This window comes from Piliocolobus tephrosceles, chromosome 13 (assembly GCF_002776525.5).
Source record: "Piliocolobus tephrosceles isolate RC106 chromosome 13, ASM277652v3, whole genome shotgun sequence".
In the NCBI taxonomy this organism is placed as follows: Eukaryota; Metazoa; Chordata; class Mammalia; order Primates; family Cercopithecidae; genus Piliocolobus; species Piliocolobus tephrosceles.
The window spans coordinates 63,860,342-63,885,699 of NC_045446.1; the positions used below are offsets into that span (position 1 = coordinate 63,860,342).

Consider the following 25,358-nt stretch of genomic DNA (forward strand, 5'->3'; position numbering starts at 1 on the left):
CAGTAGAGCTTCTTTGAGTTGGCTCTCCTGAATCTGATATAACCTCAATGGTCTTTTTTTTTCATTTTTGAGACAGAGTCTCTCTGTCACCCAGGCTGGAGTGCAGTGGCACGATCTCAGTTCACCGCAAGCTCCGCCTCCCGGGCTCACGCCATTCTTCTGCCTCAGCCTCCAGAGTAGCTGGGACTACAGGCGCCCACCACCATGCCTGGCTAATTTTTTATATTTTTAGTAGAGACGGGGTTTCACCTTGTTAGCCAGGATGGTCTCGATCTCCTGACCTCGTGATCCACCCGCCTCGGCCTCCCAAAGTGCTGGGATTACAGGCGTGAGCCACCACGCCCGGCTCAATGGTCTTTAATAACTTCCTTGATTTATGGTATGACATGGTGTTCCAGCCCCATTGTGTACATTTTCTGGCCCAGATGCCAAATTTGTCATTTCTTTAAGTAGCCCTGGTTCCTTTGGAAAGAAACAGTATTTACATATGGTAATGTGGGCTCATTTCTCCTGGTTTAAGCCCTTTCAGTAGACAGAGCTGGAAAATATTAAAAATTTTCAAATGCTAAAAAATGTAATGAATTCATGCTTATATTTGTTATTTATATTTAACTTTATTAATCTTATATCTGTATTTCCATCTCCCGTGTCCAAAATCCCAGTTCCCCAAGACAATCATTAAGCAAAGTATTCATTTATTTTATGCAGAATACAGACAATCATTTTGAAATAACAATATCTAACATCATCACCAATATGTTTACTAAAAACAGTTAAGATCTAGCCGGGTGTGGTGGCTCACACCTGTAATCCCAGCGAGGTGGGCGGATCATTTGAGGTCAGAGTTGAAGACCAGCCTGGTCAACATGGTAAAACCTCATCTCTAATAAAAATATGAAAATTAGCCGGGCATGGCTGAGAACAGAGATGCTCATGCCTGTAATCCCAGCACTTTGGAAGGCCGGGGCGGGTGGATCACAAGGTCAGGAGATTGAGACCATCCTGGCTAATACAGTGAAACTCCTTCTCTACTAAAAATACAAAAAATTAGCTGGGCGTTGTGGCAGGCACCTATAGACCCAGCTACTCAGGAGGCTAAGGCAGGAGAATGGCTCGAACCCGGGAGGCGGAGCTTGCAGTGAGCCAACACTGCGCCATTGCACTCCAGCCTGGGTGACAGAGCGAGAGTCCATCTCAAAAAAAAAAAAAAGAAAAAGAAAATTTGAAGCAGGAGAATCACTTGAACCCAGGAGGCAGAGGTTGCAGTGAGCTGAGGTTGTGCTACTGCACTCCAGCCTGGGCGACAAGAGTAAGACTCAGTCTCAAAAAAAAAAAAAAAAGTTAATTTTTTTTTTTTTTTTTGAGACAAGGTCTTGCTCTGTTGCACACTAGTGCAGTGGCAGGACTGTAGCTCACTGTAACCTCAAACTCCTGGCCTCAAATGATCCTTCTGCCTCAGCTTCCTTTGGGAATAGAGGTAGTAAGCCACCATGCCCAGCCCATTTTCATTAAACTTATGATTTATCTTTCCTTTTTGGCCCTTATTTATAGTTTAATGGCTATACAGGTCCCAGTCCCTCATTTTGGCCACTCATGGGCCCACTAATTGGGACTCAAAGGCTTTCTGCTCAAAGGCATAGATGCACAGGAACGCACTTCCACTACGCATGCATTTACCACCTGGTATCTCTTGAAGCAGTGGCTTCCCTTCAAACTCTGCAGACACCACCAGGACTTGAAAGATGGACATACAGCACAGTGGTGTGAGGGTTGTATCCTCTACCTCCACCATGCTCTGTCTCCAGGTCCCTCTGCAGCTTCTCCTAAAGTATTTGATGCTGAGCTCCACAGCAGCAGTCCAGCTGGGATGGCAGCCCAGTGAGTCCCTATTTTGTTTTGGGTAATGTGTATATACATCTGTATTTCTCTCTTAAGTAAACTGTACCATGTTACACATGACTTCACCTTGTATTTTTTCACTTAGTCATATATCCTGAAGATTAACTCCAAAGTAATATATACTTCCTTCATTCCTTTTCGTACCTGTCTAGTACTCCTTTAAAAGGATGTTTGTAAGTTTGTCAAACCATTTTCCTTTTGTGGACATCTGGGTTGTTTACAGTCTTTAGATATTACAAATAGTGCTATAGGAAATAGATTTGTATATATGTCTTTTTGTACTCTTACCAATGTATCTTGAGGCGATTCCTAGAAGTGGGATTTCCAGGTCAAAGGCTAAACGTCTATGTTAGATATTGCCAAAAAGCAACTCTCTCTCCTCCATAGGAGTATTACCATTCTGCATTGCCTCAGCAATTCATGAGAGTAACTGTTTTCCTTATAGCCTTGCTAGCAGAGGATTTCAACAAACTTGGAATTCTGGCAGTCTGAATCTGAGGCAAAAATATTTCTCAGTGTAGTTTCAATCAGTACTTCAGTAATAGCAAGACTGAGCTTCTTTTCAGATAATTAAGAGCTATGTTACTTTCTCCTTGAACTGTTCATATTTCTAGTCAATTTTTCTATAGTGATGTTTATCTTTTCTCTACTTTTAGAGGCTTTTTATATATTTGGGATATTAGCCATTTTTGATACGATTTACAAATGCTTTTCCCTAGTTTCCATTTGCTTTGTTTATAATGTTTTATGTAATCAAACTTAACATTTTCCCTTATTTTGTGTCATAGCATTAGTATCATTAAGAACCAGAATTCAGTTAGTCCTTATTTTATTTTCACAATCAAATCTCTAATCCCTTCAGAATTTGTCCTAGTGTAATATGAGAACTTGATCCAATTTTATCTTTTTCTATACAGTTAACCAGTTACTCCAATCAATTTATTACATAGTTCATTTCCCCCAGTGATTGAGGTACCACCTTCATACTTATTTTCTATATGAAACCGGGTCTGTTTCTAGCCCTTCTTTCTTTTTTATTTTTTTTTGAGACAGAGTCTCACTCTGTCAGTCAGACTGGAGTGCAGTGGCATGATCTCAGCTCACTGCAACCTCTGCCTCCCAGGCTCAAGCAATTCTTCTGCCTCAGCCTCCCGAGAAGCTGGGATTACAGGCATGTGCCACCACGCCCGGCTAATTTTTGTATTTTTAGTAGAGACAGGGTTTCACCATGTTGGCCAGGCTGGTCTTGAACTCTTGACTTCAGGTAATCTGCCTGCTTTGGCCTTCCAAAGTGCTGGGATTATAGGCATGAGCCACCATGCCCGGTTCTTTCTAGCTTTTCTACTGTGTTCTACTTTTCTGTAACTATTCATGCGGCAAGACCACATTGCTTTAATTACAGAGGTTTTTTTTTTTTTTTTTTTTTTTTGACAGTCTCACTCTCACCCAGGCTGGAGAGCAGTGACACGATCTCAGATCACTGACTTCCACCTCCTGGGGTCAAGTGATTCTCATGTCTCAGTCACCCAAGTAGCTGGGATTACAGGCATGTGCCACCTTGCCTGGCTAATTTTTATATTTTTAGTAGAGACAGGGTTTTTCTATGTTGGCCGAGGCTGGTCTCAAACTCCTGGCCTCAAGTGATCTGCCTGCCTCGGATTCCCAAAGTCCTGGGAGGTGTGAGCCACCATGCCGGCCAGATTTTTTTTACTATTATTAATATAAATAGGGTCATCTTGTTCATCTTATCTTATAACTTCAGAGGTGAGAGGGACATTCTGTCTTGAACCTACTGTAGTGAGATTTTCAACCCCACCACTTCAGTGTGACTACCTGTCAACAACATAACTGTCAAACTTCTAAATCCAATGGGTTAATTCTCAGTCTTCATTTGGTCTGACTTTAAAGAGCATTTGGCATAGTTAATAACTGTCTTCTCCTTAAAACACTTATTTTCATTTGGCTTTCAGAACACTGTATCCACCTGGTTTTCCTCCTACTTTTGTGGCCAATTTCTCCTTCTTACTTGTTTCACCAGTTCCTCTTTACTTCCTTAACTTCTCAGTCAGTGGATCTTAACCAGGGGCAAACTGGGGAGAGAGTCTGGTTGTCACAACCTGGTTATGTGTGTGCTACTGGTATCTACTGGGAAGAAGCCAAGGATATTGCTAAATATCCTAAAATACCCTAAAATATCCTAAAATGCACAGGACAAGAATTACCTGGCCCAAAATGTCAATAGTGCCAAGACTGAAAGACCCTGTTTTAAATAAAAAATACCCTAAAATGTACTCCTTGGTCCTCTTCTCTAGCTACAATTACTCCCTTGCTGATCCCATACAGTCTCATGGTTTTAAATACCATCTATACACTGATGACTCCCAAACATGTATCTACCCTGGACTGTTCCTCTGAACCCCAGACACATATCATCCAATTGCGTATCTGACATCTTCACTAAGATTTCTAATGGCCATTCTAAACTTAACATGACCAAAACTCAGGTCATGTTCTCTCCTAAAACAGCTCTTTAGACAGTCGCTCTTATCTCAAGTTAATGACAGTCACCCAGGCCAAAAATCTAGGTATCATCCCCAACTGCTCCTTCACTCACACTCCACGTTCCACCCATCAGTATGTAATCCATCCACTGCATAAGTATATCCTGATAGCTCTATCTTCAAAATACATCTGAATTGAACCACTTATCACTGTATAAGCTATCACTGTCTTAGTCCAAGTCATAATTTCTTGCTTGGATGACAGACTGAATTAGCCTCCTCACTAGTCTTCTCACTCCCATTATTACCCCTTTAAATTCTTTTTTTTTCTGAGACAGAGTCTCACTCTATTGCCCATGCTGGAGCACAGTGGTGCAATCTCAGCTCACTGCCACCTCTGCCTCTTGGGTTCAAGCAATTCTTCTGCCTCAGCCTCCTGAGTAGCTGGGATTACAGGCACGCGCCACCATGACAGGGTAATTTTTGTATTTTTAGCAGAGATGGGGTTTCACCATATTAGCCTGGTTGGTCTTGAACTCCTGACCTCAAGTGATCTGCCCGCCTCTGCCTCCCAAAGTGCTGGGATTATAGACGCGAGCCACGGTGCCAGCCTACCTCTTTAATTTTAATAGAATAGTGATCCAAGAAAAGTTACTCCTCTACTCAAACCCTCTAATCTCATTAAGAGTGAGCCCTCACTTTGCTGTACATGATCTGGCCTTCATTTGATCTGTTTGCTTGTCTGCCTTATTGCCTACTACTCTCCATCATCATCTTTTTTTTTTTTTTTGAGATGGAGTCTCACTCTGCCGCCCAGGCTGGAGTGCAATGGCGTAGATCTCAGCTCACTGCAACTTCCGCCTCCGAGGTTCAACCGATTCTCCTGCCTCAGCCTCCTGAGTAGCTGAGATTACAGGCACACACCACCACACCCGGTTAATTTTTGTATTTTTAGTAGAGATGGGGTTTCACTATGTTGGCCAGGCTGGTCTCCAACTCCTGACCTCAAGTGATCCGCCCACTTTGATCTCCCAAAGTGCTGGGATTACAGGCGTGAGTCACCATGCCCAGCCTGCCATCTTTTTTAAAATAGAAAAGATATCGTGTTATACACACTGATCAAGTGCTTTTCTAAGCTTCATGTGTTAGAAATGTTTAACTGATGTTAAAACATCAGTAAATTCCTCTCATTCTTTTTAACGGCTACAAAGTATTCCACTTACAAAATACTATTTATATCTTCAATCTACTGCTGCTGGATATCTAGATTGCTTTTAATTTTTCAGTATTATAAATAATGTTGCAAGAAACATTCTTGTATGGTCACCTTTTCACATTTCTGTGGGCCCATCTGTGGGATACCAGCTCAATAACATTATTTTAAATTCTAATATCATCCAATTGTTTCCCCCCAAAATTGTTTATAGTTACATTTTCAGTGCATGACAGTTCCTGTTTATTCAAACTCTTGAAAATACTGTGGATTTAAATCTTCTGAATCATGGTCGATCTAATAGGTGAATATGCTCTTTATGTATTCAAACTTATCAATCTTTCCCTTTATGGCTTCAGGATTTCATGTCATGCTTATAAAAGGCCAAATATAAAGATGCTTTAAAAAAATTAAGTCTTTTACCCATTTGAAAATCATTTTGGTAGAATGAACAAGCTCTAATTGTTTTAAATGTGAACAGTTGAGAGATGATAGTCTGGTAAAGATTACCAAGAAAGATGGTAATTTCAAAGCAACTGACAAATGTTACCTTAAAGAAAAATTATTATAGTTTTAGGTAGGGCGTGGTGGCTCATGCCTGTAATCCCAACACTTTGGGAAGCCGAGGTGGGTGGATCACCTGAGGTCAGGAGTTTGAGACCATCCTGGCCAACATGGTGAAACCCCGTCACTACTAAAAAATACAAAAATTAGCCAGGTGTGGTGGCGAGCTCTTGTAATTCCAGCTACTTGGGAGGCTGAGACAGGAGAATCGCTTGAGCCTAGGAGACTGAGATCGGAATGAGCCAAGATTGTACTCCAGCCTGAGTGACAAGAGCGAAACTCCATTTCAAAAAAAAAAACACACACACGTGTATATATATAATTTGATAAGTTTCTACCATTTGTGCACTCAACTGAAATATTAAGCAGGCCGGGCGCGGTGGCTCAAGCCTGTAATCCCAGCACTTTGGGAGGCTGAGACGGGCGGATCACGAGGTCAGGAGATCGAGACCATCCTGGCTAACCCGGTGAAACCCCCGTCTCTACTAAAAATACAAAAACTAGCCAGGGGAGGTGGCCGGCGCCTGTAGTCCCAGCTACTCGGAGGCTGAGGCAGGAGAATGCCGTGAACCCGGGAGGCGGAGCTTGCAGTGAACTGAGATCCGGCCACTGCACTCCAGTCCGGGCGACAGAGCAAGACTCCACCTCAAAAAAAAAAAAAAAAAAGAAATATTAAGCAATAAAAAAACTAATCCTTATAAGCATCCTCCTCAGATGACTCTGGCTATAAAGGGAAACAATTCAGATACACAATTTTTCTATTTAAAAATGAAGAGGCCAGGCGCGGTGACTCACGCCCGTAATCCCAACACTTTGGAAGGCCAAGGCGGGCGGATCACAAGGTCAGGAGTTCGAGACCAACCTGGCCAACAGAGTGAAACCTCGTCTCTACTAAAAATACAAAGAATTAGCTGGGCATGGTGGCAGGCGCCAGTAATCCCAGCTACTCGGGAGGCTGAGGCAGGAGAATCGCTTGAACCTGGGAGGCGGAGGTTGCAGTGAGCCGAGATCGCGCCATTGCACTCCAGCCCGGGTGACAATGCGAGACTCCAACTCAAAAATAAATAAGTAAAATGAAGGTACCGGCAGGGCATGGTGGCTCACGCCTGTAATCCGGGTACTTTGGGAGGCTGAGCCAGGTGGATCATGATGTCAGGAGTTCAAGACCAGCCTGGCTAACATGGTGAAACCTCGTCTCTACTAAAAATACAAAAATTTGCAGGACGCAGTGGCAGGTGCCTGTAATCCCAGCTACTCAGGAGGCTGAGGCAGGAGAATTGCTTGAACCTGGTGAGGCAGAGGTTGCAATGAGCTGAGATCATACCACTACTGCATTCCAGCCTGGGTGACAGAGTGAGACTCCATTTCCCCACCCCCCCCCCCCAAACCAAAAAAAAAAAAAGGTACCTACGAAGTCTCTAGAGTGAAGATAAATAAAATAGTGAAAATTTCCTTCATAGCAATTCATATCCAAAAAAGATTTTTATAAAGAAAAGATGAAATCACTTTGAATTTACTTTTAAATTAAGAAAGACTTTTTTGCAACTGTACTACCAATTCTTTTTTTTTTTTTGGAGACAGAGTCTCACTCTGTTGCCCAGGCTGGAGTACAGTGGCACGATTTCAGCTCACTGCAACCTCTGCCCCCCGGGTTCAAGTGATTCTCCTGCCTCAGCCTCCCGAATAGCTGGCATTACAGGTGCCTGCCACAGCACCTAGCTAATTTTGTATTTTTAGTAGAGACAGGGTTTCACCATCTTGGCCAGGCTGGTCTTGAACGCCTGACCTCGTGATCCACCCTCCTTGGTCTCCCAAAGTGCTGGGATTACAGTTGTGAGCCACTGCGCCTGGCCTGTACTACCAATTCTAATTGAGGTGCCATGGGCAGATGGATGGGCTTCACATCTCCACAAGTCTTTTAACACTGGCTTTCTTTGCAACATTTGAATTAATATCACAAGTTCATTACCCAAATTTCAATATCCATCTCATGAATAAACAATAAACAGTAAAAGCTCTTACTATTAAGTAGTATGGTCAAACTATTTAAAGCAGAAAGAGTACGCAGTAAATCGCTTAAGAATGCTGAAAGCAAATATTCAAGCCATGGGTTCTACAGTGAATGTTAATATGTTTTGATCCTGTGACTTGAATATTGCTTTGCTCATTTGACTAAGGTATCACAATCAAGCTATTCAGTGCAACTACACAGTCTGGCTCAACCACACAATTAGAAAACAATCAAAAAACAAAAACCTCACACCACTGAATTATAATGAATGTTTATAAGAAGACTACTAAGAAAAGAGTGTGCACTTAATCTTTATGAATAATTTTTAAAAATAAGGTTTTTCCAAAATGGTTTGCTCTTTAACAAAACAATATTCATGCTTATGAGATCTAAAAAATGCAAAATATTTACTGGCTTCAAGTCTAAACAAACTTGCACAAGAGTTATTTACACGTGAGCTTAAACAAAATAAAATTCATTTTCCCTTAAGGACTGGGTGTTTAATATTTACATTTATATTTGAGGTTCCCATGCTAAAGAAAAGCAGGGGAGGACACAAACTTAAGGATTAAGCATGTCTCCTTTCAAAACAAATTTTCAGTGAACAAAAACAAAAGGCTGCATAACACAGACATCAAACATTACACACACATAAAATAACTCCATACCTCTTGTCAGCAAGATCTGTTTTATTTCCTACTAGCATGATGATAACATCACTTCCTCTTTCTGTTCTGACATCATCAATCCACTTTGTAGTTTGCTGGAATGAGTTAACATCTGGTATAGGAGGGTAGACAGATTAGTGTTGCTGAAAAATGCCTCCCCAGGTGGTGGGCACCTCCCTCCAAAAAAGCCCTGGAAGTTGGAAGGGGGCTGGCACATTAGTACCCCACTTTTAATGTGCCTGCAACATAACTCCATTTTATCTGATTACAACTGTCAGCAATTTAAACAAATTACAAGAATAAAATCTTCAAGGTTCCTTTTAGAGTAGTTTAAAATTTTTTTGAACATGACCAAGTGAGTGCAATGTAGTATTTAATTTAAAAAAATTTTTTTTTTAAATATAAGGACAGCTATGGCAGATAATATGGTGTCACATTGCCACAATGCTTTTTTTTTTTATCACTTACACATACCAAACATAACAAAGAAAGCATTTTCAAAAGTATGTCAGCCAGTAAGTCCCAACACATCCAAAAAATTTGTAAAGCCTTTCAATAGCTTTCAATACCACTGTTTGCACAGCTTCCTCAGTTTGTGATCACTTTAACCTAAAATTTATTTGTTTAATACACCAGAAACGCTTGTAACAAAATTTATCTTTTCTAGTGTTGGATTCTAAGTAGAGTGCTTCAACATTTATTACAGCAGCTAAAGAAAACAATATACTAATATTTGAATCACATTTGTGGATTAAAAAAACACGAGGTTTCACTTGCTGTGGTTAAAGTAAGCACAAACACTTTAAAGCTACAAAACGTGTCAATGCACAATATGAACATACTTCTTTTTTTTAAACAAACAGCAACCCAAAGTAAAGGTGCAAAAGAAGAAAGATTGCATATAGCACCTATTTCAAAAAAAGAAGTCCTTGAATGCAATCTTCTAATTTTGCCAGTACAATTATTCATTATTAGATATGATTCCTGATTGAGGAGATATGCAAAAATGTATAGTAACAGTTTTATTAGTCCAAATGAATAGTTCCTCTGTCTATGTAAGTTTTTTTTAGCCCAAGATACTACATCTGTGTAATGTGGTACACATTTTTTAAAAATTTAAAAAGAAAGTCCCAGATACTGGGGTGGGCACAATGGTTCATGCCTGTAATCCTAGCATTTTGGTTTTTGTTGTTGTTGCTGAGATGGAGTTTTGCTCTTCTTGCCCAGGCTGGAGTGCAATGGCACGATCTTGGCTCACTGCAACCTCCGACTCCCAGGTTCAAGAGATTTTCTTCCCTCAGTCTCTCAAGTAGCTGCGATTACAGGCATGCGCCACCACATCTGGCTAATTTTGCATTTTCAGTAGAGATGGAGTTCCATCATGTTGGTCAGGCTGGTCTCAAACTCCTCACCTCAGGTGATCCACCTGCCTTGGCCGCCCAAAATGTGGGGTTTTCCAGCATAAGCCACTGTGCCTGGCCTAATCCTAGCACTTTGGAAGGCTGAGGCAGGAGGATCACTTGAGCCCAGGAGTTCAAGACCCTGGTTTTCCTATAAATTATGAACCACTATATGGAATAATGTTTAATATTGCCTAATATATGTTATAAACCAATTTACAAAGGCAATTTCAATCAGAAAGCATTTTACTGTCAGTCACCAATGCTTCATGGATAATTTACAGTCACTTAAAAGGCCACAGGCATTATTCAATCTTTAGAAAAAAGAAAAAGACTACTGGTTGTTTCACCTCCTATTTAAAATTTTTTTCTTGGAGAGAAATGAAAGTGTAATTTGTTAGCAACAAAGTAAATAAATCAGTCACAGAACCAAAATATGATTCAAATAAAAAAGATTAATAGAAAACTGTACATTATGTTTTCTCTGTCTTCCTCTACAGAGAGAGAATGGCTGGAAGGGGAAAGCAGAGAAAAGCTGGCTAGCAGAAGCTTGTAATAGCCTCAATAGAAAGCTTGGAGAATTTGGAAAACTTGGCAAGAGACTTAAACGCAGATTATTTTATTTTAGAGAAATCTGAGATCAAATTAAATTAAAAGGAAACATTCCTCCAACTATAATTATGGTATGGTTTAGGAATAACAGGATACTAAGAAACCCTTGAAAAGGATTCACAATTGGACCCAAAAGAAAATTTCTGGGGCAAAAAACCTGGCACAGTTAGATATAAAGCATACTGGTATAAACACCAAAGCAAGTATTTCTGACCTGGCTGATATGTGATTTACTACGATAAAATTTATTTTTACATGCCAGTAAGGAAAACAAGCACAAGACAAGAACATGCATGCAGCTAAGCTAAAGGTTGAAAGAAGATTAGAAATGCATAATTCCCTCCACTCACTTGTGATATCATAAACAACAACTGCCACAGTGGAGTCACGAATGTAGCTAGGAATCAAGCTCCTGAACCGCTCTTGACCTGCTGTGTCCCATAATTGCAATCGTACCTAACAACAAAATCAGTCAAACAAGCAAGAAAAATAAGAAAGGTCAACCCGTTGCAATATACCTACTTGTGATATCGTAAACTACTACAGCTGCAGCAGAATCACGGATGTAACTGGGAATGAGGCTACGGAAACGTTCCTGACCCGCAGTATCCCACAGCTGAAGCCTGATCTGTGAGATGGGAAAAAATAAATAAAAAAAAAAAAAAAACGAAACTAATACTAAAAAGAAAAAAAAAAACAACGTTTTTTTAAAAGGGAGAGGGTGGGAAGGAAGTAGAAAGAAGACTCATGCAAGAGGTTGCAGGGAGTGAGGAATGAAAATAACACAAAACTCCTTTTTCAAAAGGGAGAAATATTAAAATTTTGCGTACTCCGAAGGTAAATGACTGGAAAATGCCACTGGGAAAGGTTTCACAGAATCAGAAATATGGCTTCCCTTTTTCCCTACCTAAAACCTATTTCAATCCCTACGCCTTCCAGGGGTCAAAAAGTAGACTGCTGATGGTTAAACAGTGCAAAAAAAAAAAAAAAAAAAAAAAAACTAAGGTAAATGTCAACGGAAAGGAACAGCCTAAGCTATCAGAGTAAAGGAATTAATGTTTCTTTGAAAGCTTCTCTTAAGCTAAAACGTGTCTCTTTCCTATTGGGTCTAGAATACTTTAAAACTGGGTCTTTAACTACTGTGCCTGTATTTCTCCCATACATTTCTCCCCAGAACATGTGCGTGTGTGTGTAATGTGAAAAAAAAAAAAAAAGGAGGGAGACCTTTTTGCAGCCCTACATAAAAATTTATCTACTATCTCATATCTATATTACAGGCGCGAGCGTGTGTGTGTGTAATGTAACAAAAAGGAGGGCCAGGCGCAGTGGCTCACGCCTGTAATCCCAGCACTTTGGGAGGCCGAGGCGGGTGGATCACGAGGTCAACAGATCGAGACCATCCTGGCCAACATGGTGAAACCCTATCTCTATTAAAAATATAAAAATGAGCTGGGTGTGGTGGCGGGCGCCTGTAGTCCCAGCTACCCGGGAGGCTGAGGCAGGAGAATGGTTTGAACCCGGGAGGCGGAGCTTGCAGTGAGCCGAGATCACAACATTGCACTCTAGCCTGGGCAACAGAGCAAGACGCCGTCTCAGAAAAACAAAAAAAAAGGAGGAATACCTTTTTGCAGCCCTACATAAAAATTTCTTTACGTACTATCTCATATCTACATTATAGGAAGAAAAGCCTGAAAACAAGCATCAAGTTCTTGCATCATGACAGAAAGTCGTTTCTAAGCTTTCAATTTTCTTTCTTTTTTTATTTTTTGAGACAGAATCTCATTCTTGTCGCTCAGGCTGGAGTGCAGTGGTGTGAACTCGGCTCACTGCAACCTCTGCCTCCCGGGTTCAAACGATTCTCCTGCCTCAGCCTTCTGAGTAGCTAGGATTGTAGGCACCCACCACCACGCCTGGCTAATTTTTGTACTTTTAGAAGAGATGGGGTTTCACCACGTTGGCCAGGCTAGTCTCGAACTCCTGACCTCAGGTGATTCGCCCACCTCGGCCTCCCAAAGTGCTGGGATTACAGGCGTGAGCCACTGCACCCAGCTGCTTACAAATTTTAAGAAATGACATGCTATATATCAAAACATAAAAGAGAATATTCAGGGGGAAAAAAACACATGAGAAATAACACTGGAAACAAAATAATGTTTTTGGGTGCAGGTCTCAAAATACTGCATTTAAGATATTCACTATTTAGGTGACAAGAATCTCTTCAAGGGGTAGTGGGCTAGAATACAGATTTTACACTGTATTTAAAGAAAACATTTCAAAGGATGAAAGACAGAAATCCAACAAATAAATACACATTACTTTTTTTTTTCCAACGGAGTTTCACTCTTGTTGCCCAGGCTACAGTGCAATGGCACAATCTTGGCTCAATGCAACCTCCGCCTCCTGGGTTCAAGTGATTCTCCTGCCTCAGTCTCCCGAGTAGCTGGGATTATAGGCGCCTGCCACCACACCTGGCTAATTTTTTGTATTTTTAACCGAGACGGGGTTTCATCATGTTGGCCAAGCTGGTCTCAAACCCCTGACCTCAGGTGATCCACTTGCCCCAGCCTCCCAAAGTGCATGGATTACAGGTGTGAGCCACTGTACCCAGCTCACATTATTTCTTTTTAGTCAGTCACTTTGACATGCATCCTATCCTGACAAAAAAATACTGAAGTTCACAAATTGAAATCTTATTGAATGCCTCAAGAGTGGTATTTAGAAGGTCTTCAGCGGCTTTAATTTCTTCATAAAAATTCTCCTTTAATTCTCTGTAAAGTTCTTTGTTTTCATTTTTCCAAATCAAGATAACTGCCAAGTACTACTCACTCAGTAATAAGAGTTTTTCTCAACAACTGTAAACAATCTCTGGTAACTCTGCTAAGTACTTCTTATGGTGACAATCATTGATTATTTTGATCACAGTTTTCTAACCTGGAATGTTGCAGAAAATTGCACACTGAAAATATTACTCACTGTTCGATCCTCCAAGTACATAGTTTTTGATAAAAAGTCAATGCCAATTGTTGCCTGTAAAACAAAACAAATAAGTTAACAAATAACCGTTTAATGGTGGCCAGCAGTTTAGGATTCAAATGGGATTCATTAATTGTGGAAGAAATAATGAATAAACAAACCAATACAACATAGCCAATTAAGGACAAACAAAACTTCCAGTGATAACAGTTTCCACGTATTCAGCACTTGCTTAATATTAGAGACTGTTTTAAGCTTCTTACACGATCATCTCTAATCTTTATACATTCCTGCCAAGTAGCTTATTCTCATCCTATTTTTCTCATTTTACAAATAATAAGATAATGGCAACTTTGGTTTAAATATTTGTATTTGAACTTTAGTTTGAATATCTGATTGCTCCCCACTCAGAATGGTGCGTATCTGCCCCAAGAGCAGTTTTATAAAATATTGTTGATATAAACAACTATCTGCTGTCATGACCTCCTACATAGTGGTTTGTCAACTGTCCTGATGCCATAGACAGCCAGAGACTCACAAATATCATAACTTTCCATAAGAGACATGATTTTTCCAATATAAAAAAATTCATTAGGTAAGGAAAACAAGTTTTACTGTGTACCACATAATGATAGGTTCCTTCTGTGGTGAAAACACATGTAAAATTCTATTGCCTGGCTGCTATTTTCCCTATCAAGAGAAAATGGTGAAATAATAAGAGAATAGAAAGAAGGCAGACAAGAAAAAAGAGGGAACAAAAAGCATACAAGTTAAAAAAGAGTCCAAAATTAATTAGGGAAGATAAATAAAAAGAATGGAAGAAAGACAAACGACCCCAGAAAGAGGATGTTGATATGGACTCTATTTTAGAAGTTTAATCACCTCATTAATAAACGTTTGTGTGCACATATACTATGTATGTGTGTGTGGGTACATACATACTTTTTCCCTAAATATCTTTGTGCCATATTCCTTAAAACAGAAACTAGTTGAGTCTGTGCATTTAAAATATGAATCACTAAGAATTTTAAGTTCCTAAAAAACAATCAAAAACTAGATCAGAAAAGTGGTCCATCCAGTTGGGGATTTTATTTCTGTTGGCAGAAAAATAGAATTGTGTGTGTGTCATAGCTGAGTTCTCATGAGATCTGATGGTTTTATAAAAGGATTTCCCCTCTCTTCGCTCTGTGCTTCTCCTTGTTGCTGCCATGTGAAGAAAGACATGTTTGCTTCCCCTTCTGCCATGATTGTAAGCTTCCTGAGGCCTCCCCAGCCACGCAGAACTATTAGTCTATTAAACCTCTTTCCTTTACAAATTACACAGTCTCAGGTATCTCTTTATTAGCAGCGTGAGAACAAACTAATACATGTGTCTCCTTTAATTTCTCCTGGCAGTGTTTTGTATAGTCTTATGCTGTTTGTTAAATTTGTTCCTAAGTATTTTATTCTTTTCTGAAGCTTCTGCAAATAAAATTTAAATAAAATGTTTCTTTTTCTTTCTTTCTTTTTTTGGAGACAAGGTCTCACACTCTGTTGCCCAAGCTGGTATACAGGGGTGTAATTTTGGCTCAGTGCAGCCTCAACCCCCTGAACCAAGTGATCCTCTCAAGTAGCTGGGACTACAGGTGCATACCACCATGCCCCACTAATTTCTGAATTTTTTTGCAGAGACAGGGTTTTGCCATGTTGTCCAGGCTAATCTGCAACTCCTAGGTTCAAGAGATCTTCCCCACCTGGCCTTCCAACACGCTGGGATTGTAGGCATGAGCCACTGCGCCCCACCTAAAGATAGTATCTTTATATGACAAACCAATGTGATGTTGTTAAGTCTTTACACGTTTTTACATATATTCAAGAATGAAAGGTAGAGTAATATAAACTAATTATCTACTAAGTGCCAATTTATACACATTGCCTCATTTAGTTCTCATTTATTCGTTCATCCATTATTTATTTAGAGACAGTCTCGCTCAGTTGCCTAGGCAGGAGTGCAATGGCGTGATCTCAGCTCACTGCAATTTCCGCCTCCTGGGTTCGAGCAATTCTAGTGCCTCAGCCTCTCAAGTAGCTGGGATTACAGGCATTCACCACCAAGCCCTAATTTTTTTTTTTTTTTTTTGAGACAGAGTCTTGCTCTCTCACCCAGGCTGGAGTGCAGTGGCGCCATCTCGGCTCACTGCAAGCTCCTCCTCCCGGGTTCATGCCATTCTCCTGCCTCAGCCTCCCAAGTAGCTGGAACTACAGGCGCGTGCCACCATGCCTGGCTAATTTTTTGTATATTTAGTAGAGATGGGGTTTCACCATGTTAACCAGGATGGTCTTGATCTCGTGACCTGATCCACCCGCCTTGGCCTTCCAAAGTGCTGGGATTACAGGCGTGAGCCACAGCGCTCGGCCAAATTTTTGTATTTTTAGTAGAGAAGGGGTTTTGCCATGTTGGCCAGATTGGTCTCAAACTCTTGGCCTCAAGTGATCCCCCCACCTCGGCCTCCCAAAATGCTGGGATAACAGGCATGAGCCAATGCACCCAGCTTGCTCATCAAATATTTATTAAGCATGTACTTGCAAATACTGTGTAAGGTACTAGAGACAGAGTGATGAACAAACATGCAGTTGGTCTCTACTCAAATTAGCACATTTAAAAATCATGTAAACCTGTCCATATTCATCAGAAATATTTATTGAACTCTATTCCTCCCTAATACTGGGGGGAAAAAAAGATTTTATTTATTTACTTATTTATTTATTTATTTTTATTTTTATTTTTTTGAGTGACAGACTCTTGCTCTATCACCCAGGCTGGAGTGCAGTGTGGTGATCTTGGCTCACTGCAACCTCCGCTCCTAGGTTCAAGTGATTCTCCTGCCTCAGCTTCCCAAGAAGCTGGGACTACAGATGTGCACCACCACACCCAGCTAATATTTGTATTTTTTAGTAGAGATGGGGTTTCACTATATGTTGGCCAGGCTGATCTCGAACTCCTGACCTCAAGTGATCCACCCACCTTGGCCTCCCAAAGTGCTGGGATTATAGCCGTGAGCCACTGCGCCTGGCAGAAAGAAATATTTATTGATTGCCTACTAGTCAACATCATTAGGAGCTAAGAATCCTGTGGCAAAAGAATAAAAAGCAGACAAGAATCTATGCCCTTACAGAGGTTACGGTCTGCTAAGACAGACAAACAATAAGCTAATTAAGTAAAATAGTATGTTAGAGAGCAGCATAAGAGAAAAAAACCAGGAAAAGGACGATAGAAAATATTATGGTATGGTGTCGATATTTTTAGATAGGATACTCAATAAAGGCTAAGAAAATGACTCTCACCACTCCTACTCACATATCTATATACTGTAAACCAGTACCCTGCATTTCAATATATGAGATTTGGTTTTTTCAGTTACATAAATAAAACACCAAAAACTTTACGTATGTCAATTCCTGTACAGTAAATATTTCTAACAAATAGGTTTTTAAAGAAAAAATTGAACTGTTTCTCAAATTCCATATAAACACTTATGCATTTCTCATTCACTCTGACTTAACATGGGATTACTGCATATAGGCTGCAGAAAGTTCACACTCAAGAGCACCTATGTAAAGCATGTAAAACAATAGCAATTCAAAAGGTGATTTCAAAAGCAAAGAAAAAGATATCCCACTGAACACTTCATTTTCTCTTCCATGACAAAAACATTCACTTGAGAATATATTAATTCGAACATCAAAGTACATTTGTTAATATACATAGGCAACATCACAAAGTTGACTGAAAGTAAATTTTACAATATATAAGTCAAGAACAGTTCTCTCTTCCTCCTCTGAAAATAGCAAACTGTGACCTACAAATTATGCAGCTAGGTAGTACTACAAAGGCCACAATCATTATCATGCTAAGATCATGTTTTCCTAAATGTATTTCTTTATAGCACTTTTGACTAGATTAATAAATTGTTTGATTAACTGTTAATTATCCAACTTCTCCCCACTAGAAGTTCCATGAGAGTAAGGTTGGTATGTTTGTTCACTGCAGTATGCTATATACCCAGCATGCAGAATAGTGCCTGGTACATAACAAAAACTCCAGGAAATAAAGAATAATGAAGGTGTTGAGAATGAAAAATGCCAGAAAAGATAAGATTTAGCACAGTTAGGGACTGGCTTTTGATAGGAAGAGGGCATTTACTACAGTATACTGGAATGAAAGAGGATTGGTATAAATACTGTTACATGTACACAGATGATGTGGTAAGAAAAATAAAAAAGGGCATTCCTGCCTTAAACTTCCCATTTCTTTAAGAGGCAAAGTCTTCAAAGTAAGGGTCGAAGAAGAGTGGTAAAAGTGGTAAAGTTCGAGTTTGAGGAGTATAGAGTTAGTATGAAATAGTTACTCCAAAGAGTGCTTGGTAAAACTGATAACCTAGTTGACACTAGCAACATTAATGTATTTAAGAACCAATGAGGAGAAATGAGATGACTGGGTTCATAACGCAAATTTTGCCAGGCATATGTGATTGAACCAAAGAGAAGTGTACTGGTCTGTTTTCACGCTGCTGATAAAGACACACCCGAGACTGGGTAATTTATAAAGAAAAGGAAGTTTAATGGACTTGCAGTTCCACATGGCTGGGGAGGCCTCCCAATCACAGTGGAAGGTGAAAGGTTCTTACGTGGAGGCAGCAACAGAGAATGAGAGCCAAGTGAAAAGGATTTCCTTTTATGAAACCATCAGATCTTGTGAGACTTATTCATTACCACGAGAACAGTATGCCGGAAACCACCCCCAATGATTCAATTATCTTCTACTGGATCCCTCCCACAACATGTGGGAATTATGGGAGTTACACTTCAAGATGAGATTTGGGTGGGGACATAGTCAAACCATATCAAGAGGCTAGAAAGTTAAAGAATTTCCCATGGAGTCTAAGCTAAAAAAGGAGAAAGGTAAGACAGAAGGGACAGGACCAGATATTTACAAACAACATGGAAGGGCCGGGCGTGGTGGCTCATGCCTATACATCCAGCACTTTAGGAGTCCGAGGCAGCCAGATTGCTTGAGCTCAGGAGTTTGTCATCAGTCTGGGCAACATGGCAAGAACCTGTCTCTACTAAAAATACAAAAAAGGCTGGGCACGGTGGCTCACGCCTGTAATCCCAGGCCGAGGTAGGCAGATCACAAGGTCAGGAGTTTGAGACCAGCCTGGCCAATACGGTGAAACCCCATCTCTACTAAAAATACAAAAATTAGCCAGGTGTGGTGATGCGCATGTAGTCCCAGCTACTTGGGAAGCTGAGGCAGGAGAATCGCTTGAACCCAGGAGGCAGAGGTTGCAGTAAGCCAAGACTGTGCCACTACACTCTAGCCTGGGCGACAGAGCAAGACTCCATGTCAAAAAAAAAAAGAAAAAAGAAAAAAAAAGTCCAGGCGCAGTGGCTCACGCCTATAATCCCAGCACTTTGGAAGGCTGAGGCAGGTGGATCACAAGGTCAGGAGATCGAGACCATCCTGGCTAGCACAGTGAAACCCTGTCTCTACTAAAAATACAAAAAATTAGCCGGGCATGGTGGTGGGCGCCTGTTGTCCCAGCCACGTCGGAAGCTGAGACAGGAGAATGGCATGAACCCGGGAGGCAGAGCTTGCAGTGAGCCGAGATCGTGCCACTGCACTCCAGCCCGGGTGGCAGAGTGAGACTCCATCTCAAAAAAACAAAAAAAAAAACAAAACAAAAAGGCATAGTGGTGCACACCTGTAGTCCCAGCTACTTAGGAGGCTGAGGTGGGAGGATCGCTTGAGCCTGGGGGGACAGAGGCTGCAGTGAGCCAAGATCACACCACTGCACTCCAGCCTGGGTGGCAGAATGAAACCCTATCTTTAAAAAAAAAAAAAAAAAGAAGAAAAATTAAAATAAAAATAACATGGAGGAATTCGTGGGTTGAAGGTTTTGATGTGAACCATTGGAATAAAAACTATTATAGTAAAAGTACCTGAATTTAAAAATTGGAAGGATACAATATTGTGGTCTGAGAAGAGAATATATGATTTTTAGAGAAGGTTTGAGATTATGGAAAAGTACAGGAGGCTCGCAGACTGCCTATGTGAATATTACAGTTGTCTAAAATGCCAACAGGTTATAATGAAGATGAGAACTATGAAAACAAGTGCTATTCAAAGAAAGAAATAAAACAATCAATGTTGTTCTCAATGGTAAATGGTAATAATCACAAAAGAACAGAGCTTGTGGCCAGGCGTGGTGGCTCATCCCTGTAATCCCAGCACTTTGGGAGGCTGAGGCAGAAGGATCTCTTGAAGACCTAGGCAAGACAGCAAAAACCCATCTGCACAATAAAAATTTTTCTTAATTAGCTGGGAGTGGTGGCGTGTACCTGTAGTCCCAGCTACTTAGGAGGCTGAGGCAGGAGAATCCCGTTAGCTCAAGAATTCAAGGTGGCAATGAGCTATGATCATGCCACTGCGCTCCAGCCTAGGCAACAAAGCAATACCCCATCTCTTAAAAACAAACAAAAAAAAGAATAGTTTTTTTTTTCCCCCAAAAAAGAATGGAGTCACCATCCATAGGGATTATGATTCTCACTTTACGGATGTGAAAATATGGATTCTGAAAAATTTAATAATTGATCCAAACCCATCCAACTACTAAGTGGTAGAACTAAGACATGAATAAAGGTGCTTCCAACTCTAAGGCTCATTACATAGCTTTCCTAGAAAAGAAATGCCCGTGTGTTTGTTTTTCAGGAAGATTCAATTCAGAAGCCATATTCCTGAAATAAATACTTCAAATGTGGAAAAATACATACTAAGAGGATTCAGATTTTAAGATTACCCTAAAAGCTTTCTGAAAAATAAAAATGGTTTGATAATAATCAAGACAGCAGCAGTTAACGACAGCCTTAATCAGACTAACATTTGCTATATTACAAAGACAAAGCAATTGAAATCAAGTTTTTTTCCTTAATCTATAAATGATGAGAAATGAAATCAAGTTTTTATGCTAACTACATTATAATACATATAAAATGGATAAGTAGATTAAGAGTAACCTGTTTTCTTTTTTTAACTTAAATTTTTGTTAATTCATTTAACAAGGCAATCTGAATCTATGCTCCCCGATTGTCTAAAAAAATCTTTTCAAAGAGTTAATACGGTAAAAGATTTACAATGTGCTGAGTGCCTCAAAGTACTTGCTCTTAAGATTACTAATTTATTCCTTTTAGTTTGTTTGTTCTTTGATTTTTTTGTACTGAAGCTGTGTAGGTTGTGAGAGCAGACATCCTTACTTGTTCCTGATCTTAGAAAGCATTCAGCCTTTCATCATTAAGTATACCAGATGTGGCATTTTTACGGATGCTCATTACCATTTAGAAGTTTCCTTCTATTCCTAGTTTGTTGTTGTACGTTTTTATCATGAAAGGCTGCTGGATTTTGTCAAATGCTTTTTATGTGTACATTGAAATGATCACGTGATTTTGTCCTTTATTTTATTCAAATAATGCATTATGTTGATTGCTTTTTGTATATTCCACTTGTTAAATGACACACAAGTCGGGTGTGGTGGCTCAGACCTGTAATTCCAGCACTTTGGGAAGCCGAGATGAAAGGGTTGCTTAGACCCAGGAGTTCAATACCAGCCTGGGCAACATAGCAAGAGTCTTTGTTTAAATAAAAATAAAAATAATAATAATAATAATAATAGAAATAAAAATAATAGTGTACAATCTTTTTTAACATGTTGCTGGATTCAGTTTGATAGTATTTTGTTGACAATTTTTGTGTCTATATTCATAAGAGATATTGGTCTGTAGTTTAATTTTGATATCTCTGGGTTGAGTATTAGAGTAACACTGACCTCACAGAATGAGTTGGGTAGTGTTCTTTATTTTTCATAAGAGTTGTACAAAGTATTGGTGTTCTCTAAATGTTGACCAACGAAACTATCTGATGCTGGGATTTTCTATGTGGGCAGTTTTTTTAATTACTAATTCTCTCTACTTATTATAGATATATTCAGATTTTCTATTTCTTCTTCAGATAGTTTTAGTAGATTGTGTCTTTCTTGGAATTGGTCCATTTTATCTGTCATCTAATTAGTTAGCATATAATTCTTCATAGCATTCCATCATTACCCTTTTAATTTCTTTGTTTTTTTTGTGAGATGGAGTCTCACTCCGTCACCAGGCTGGAGTGCAGTGGTGCAATCTCAGCTCATTGCAACCTCCGCCTCCTGGGTTCAAGAGATTCTCCTGTTCTCCTGGCTCAGCCACCCAAGTACCTGGGATTACAGGCGCCCACCATTATGCCTGGCTAATTTTTGTATTTTTAGTAGAGATGCAGTTTTGCCACGTTTGCCAAGCTGGTCTTGAACTCCTGACCTCAGGTGATCCACCCACCTCAGTCTCCCAAAGTGCTGGGATTACAGACATGAGCCACTGTGCCCAGCCAACCCTTTTTATTTCTGTATGGTTGGTAGTAATGTTCCCTCTTTTCTGATTTTAGAACTTGAGTCTTCTTTTTTTTCTTGATCAGTCTAGCTAGTCAATTTTTTAAAATCTTTTCAAAGAACTGCTTTTGGTTTCATTGATTTTCTCCATTGTTTTTCTGTTCTCTCTTTCATGTATTTCTGCTTTAACCTCTATTAGCTCCTGTATTAAGGATGTCTTTTTACTTTCTATAGTTTTGATGTTTTGACATCAGGGTCCTTGCTGACACTGGAGGGACTGCCCCAGCCAGGATTAGCTTTTTCCTTAGAGATAGTAAACTCGGGTGGCCGGGCGCGGTGGCTCACGCCCTGTAATCCCAGCACTTTGGGAGGCCGAGGCGGGCAGATCACAAGGTCAGGAGATCGAGACCACGGTGAAACCCCGTCTCTACTAAAAATACAAAAAATTAGCCGGGCGCGGTTGTGGGCGCCTGTAGTCCCAGCCACTCGGGAGGCTAAGGCAGGAGAATGGCGGGAACCTGGGAGGCGGAGCTTGCAGTGAGCCGAGATCGCGTCACTGCCCCCCCAGCCAGGGGGACATAGTAAACTCCCCTGTGAGTACTCCTTTCATAAGCAAACCAACAAGTCCAAAGTCAATAACCCAGCACCTCCTCTATTACACTGAGAGCCAATACTACACTGCCCTAATCACCTGGGCCAGGTACTAGACAACTAAGAACAGCCCCTCAACCCCAGAACCCCTGAAATTATTCGAACTAGCTACTCCTAAACCTGCTTACCCTGTCTTGTGTGCCTCTTCCCTTGAAAACCACAATCAATACTTTTGTCCACATTTCCCCAGTCACCTGCCTTTTAACTGACCCAGTGCTTCCTCACGTGGCCCCCTCTGGCATGGCATGCCCTCTCCTCTTGGGATCTGTGAGTGTAACAAACTATCTTTTCAATGGCAATCATCTCCTGATCTATTGGCCTCACCATACAGGAATAATGATAAAACCTAAATTTTGGCCGGGCGCCGTGGCTCACGCCTGTAATCCCAGCACTTTGGGAGGCCGAGGCGGGTGGATCACGAGGTCAGGAGATCGAGACCATCCTGGCTAACACGGTGACGCCTCGTCTCTACTAAATATACAAAAAAAAAAAAAAAAAAAAAATTAGCTGGGCGAGGTGGCAGGCGCCTGTAGTCCCAGCTACTCGGGAGGCTGAGGCAGGAAAATGGCATGAACCTGGGAGGCGGAGCTTGCAGTGAGCTGAGATTGTGCCACTGCACTCCAGCCTGGGCAACAGAGCAAGACTCCATCTCAAAAAAAAAAGAAAGAAAAAAAAGGAAAAAAAAAAAACCCTCAATTTTAAAATAGCCTCTTCCTTCTGTTTGCTTTGGGTTTAGTATTCTTCAAGTTTCTTAAAGGAGAATGTTAGGCTATTTATTTAATATCTCTTTTCTTTTCTGTATAGTACTGCTTTAGTTTTATACCATCAGTTTTGGTATGCTGTGTTTTCTTTTTTATTGATCTCAAAGCACTTTCTAATTTCTCTTGTGATTTCATCTTTGACGTTAATTATTTAGGAGTTAATTGTTTAATTTCCAGAAATTTGTGAATTTCCCAAATTTCCTTCTGTTAATGATTTCTAATTTCATTATTTATTTATTCTTAATTTCAAGTGTAGATAAAAATGTCACAGAATCTTAGACTTGGACAAAGTCTACAGAGAATATCCACCATTACTTCTAATGCCATCCTAGATGATATTAGAGATCTATTTCAACACTTAGGAAAAGACGAAATCAAACGATAAAGTATGATTTATCCTAGGACTGGACAAAATCACTTATACATGTATTTATACATTTTACAGATTACAAAAAGTACTTTTACATCCATAACAGCATGTAAATAAATAATTTTTAAAAAAATCTTGAATATTACTTGTAACACAAAATAGACAACAAATAAATAGGCGAAAACAAAATACCTGATAGGTGTTGTCAAAACTGTCATACATGAATCTGGTGATCAAAGATGTCTTTCCAACTGAAATGAAATGAAAAGATTTGCTCAGTGAACACATTACATTGGGTTCTCAGCAAATTTTTCTACAGAGAACTGCAATTAAAGTCAATGGGAAATATCTGCAATGGTTCTACTAAGAATAATTAAAACCCATACAGCCCCAAGATTGCCAAAATGACTTTCTCCAAACACAGACAATCAATTCCCAATTTAAAAGCACAGGTAAACAGTATATAGTTAAAAGCTGAAAACACTGTTATTATATACTGACATTCTTAATTCACAAAAGGCCAAGTAAGTGTTTACTTGGCCCTAACAAAAAGAATGGAGGCTTAGGTCCACTTCATCTAGCAAATCAAAGTATAATCCCTGGGAGTAGAAAGGCAAAAGATAGAGAGAGTCTTAGAAAGGATACGAGGGCTACAAGAACTACACTGTTTAAGAGTGAGAAAAAGTAGCCAGGCGCGCTCACTCACGCCTGTAATCCCAGCACCTTGGGAGACCGAGGTGGGTGGATCATGCGGTCAAGAGATCAAGACGATCCTGGCCAACATGGTGAAACCCCGTCTCTACTAAAAATACAAAACTTAGCTGGGCAGGGTGGTGCACGCCTATAGTCCCAGCTACTCAGGAGCCTGAGGCAGGAGAATAACTTGAACCTGGGAGACAGAGGTTGCAGTGAGCTGAGATTATGCCACTGTACTCCTGCCTGGCAAGAGAGAGACTCCATTTCAAAAAAAAAAGAGTGAGAAAAACTGACAAGAGAAGCTGCTTTAAAATTCATTTCAAACCAGATAGATCTCTCTACTTCTCTGGCAGAGAATTCCCAAAGACCCATAACTTTACTTTGTATTGTGAGATAGATATATATTTATTTATTTTATTTATTTATTGTTTTTCAGACAGAGTCTCGCTCTGTTGCCAGGCTGGAGTACAGTGGCATAATCTCGGCTCAATGCAACCTCTGCCTCCTGGGTTCACTGATTCTCCTGCCTCAGCCTCCCAAGTAGCTGGGACTACAGGTACATGCCACTACATCCAGCTAATTTTTT

At 40.2% G+C, this 25,358-nt stretch overlaps 1 protein-coding gene across 2 annotated transcripts in view; it reads right to left on the reverse strand.

The window, feature by feature from the left end:
- RAB6A (RAB6A, member RAS oncogene family) overlaps positions 1-25,358 on the reverse strand; it is a 101,655-nt gene that overhangs the window by 42,099 nt on the left and 34,198 nt on the right. The window contains exons 2-5 of one of the 2 annotated variants that reach the window (XM_023209458.2): positions 24,269-24,327; positions 13,842-13,895; positions 11,391-11,496; positions 8,857-8,968 (exon numbers count right to left, since the gene is read on the reverse strand). In XM_023209458.2, coding sequence (XP_023065226.1) covers positions 8,857-8,968; positions 11,391-11,496; positions 13,842-13,895; positions 24,269-24,327 — 331 coding nt within the window. Of the gene's footprint in view, positions 1-8,856; positions 8,969-11,218; positions 11,325-11,390; positions 11,497-13,841; positions 13,896-24,268; positions 24,328-25,358 lie in introns of both variants that reach the window. The other variant, XM_023209459.2, reaches the window with a different exon arrangement.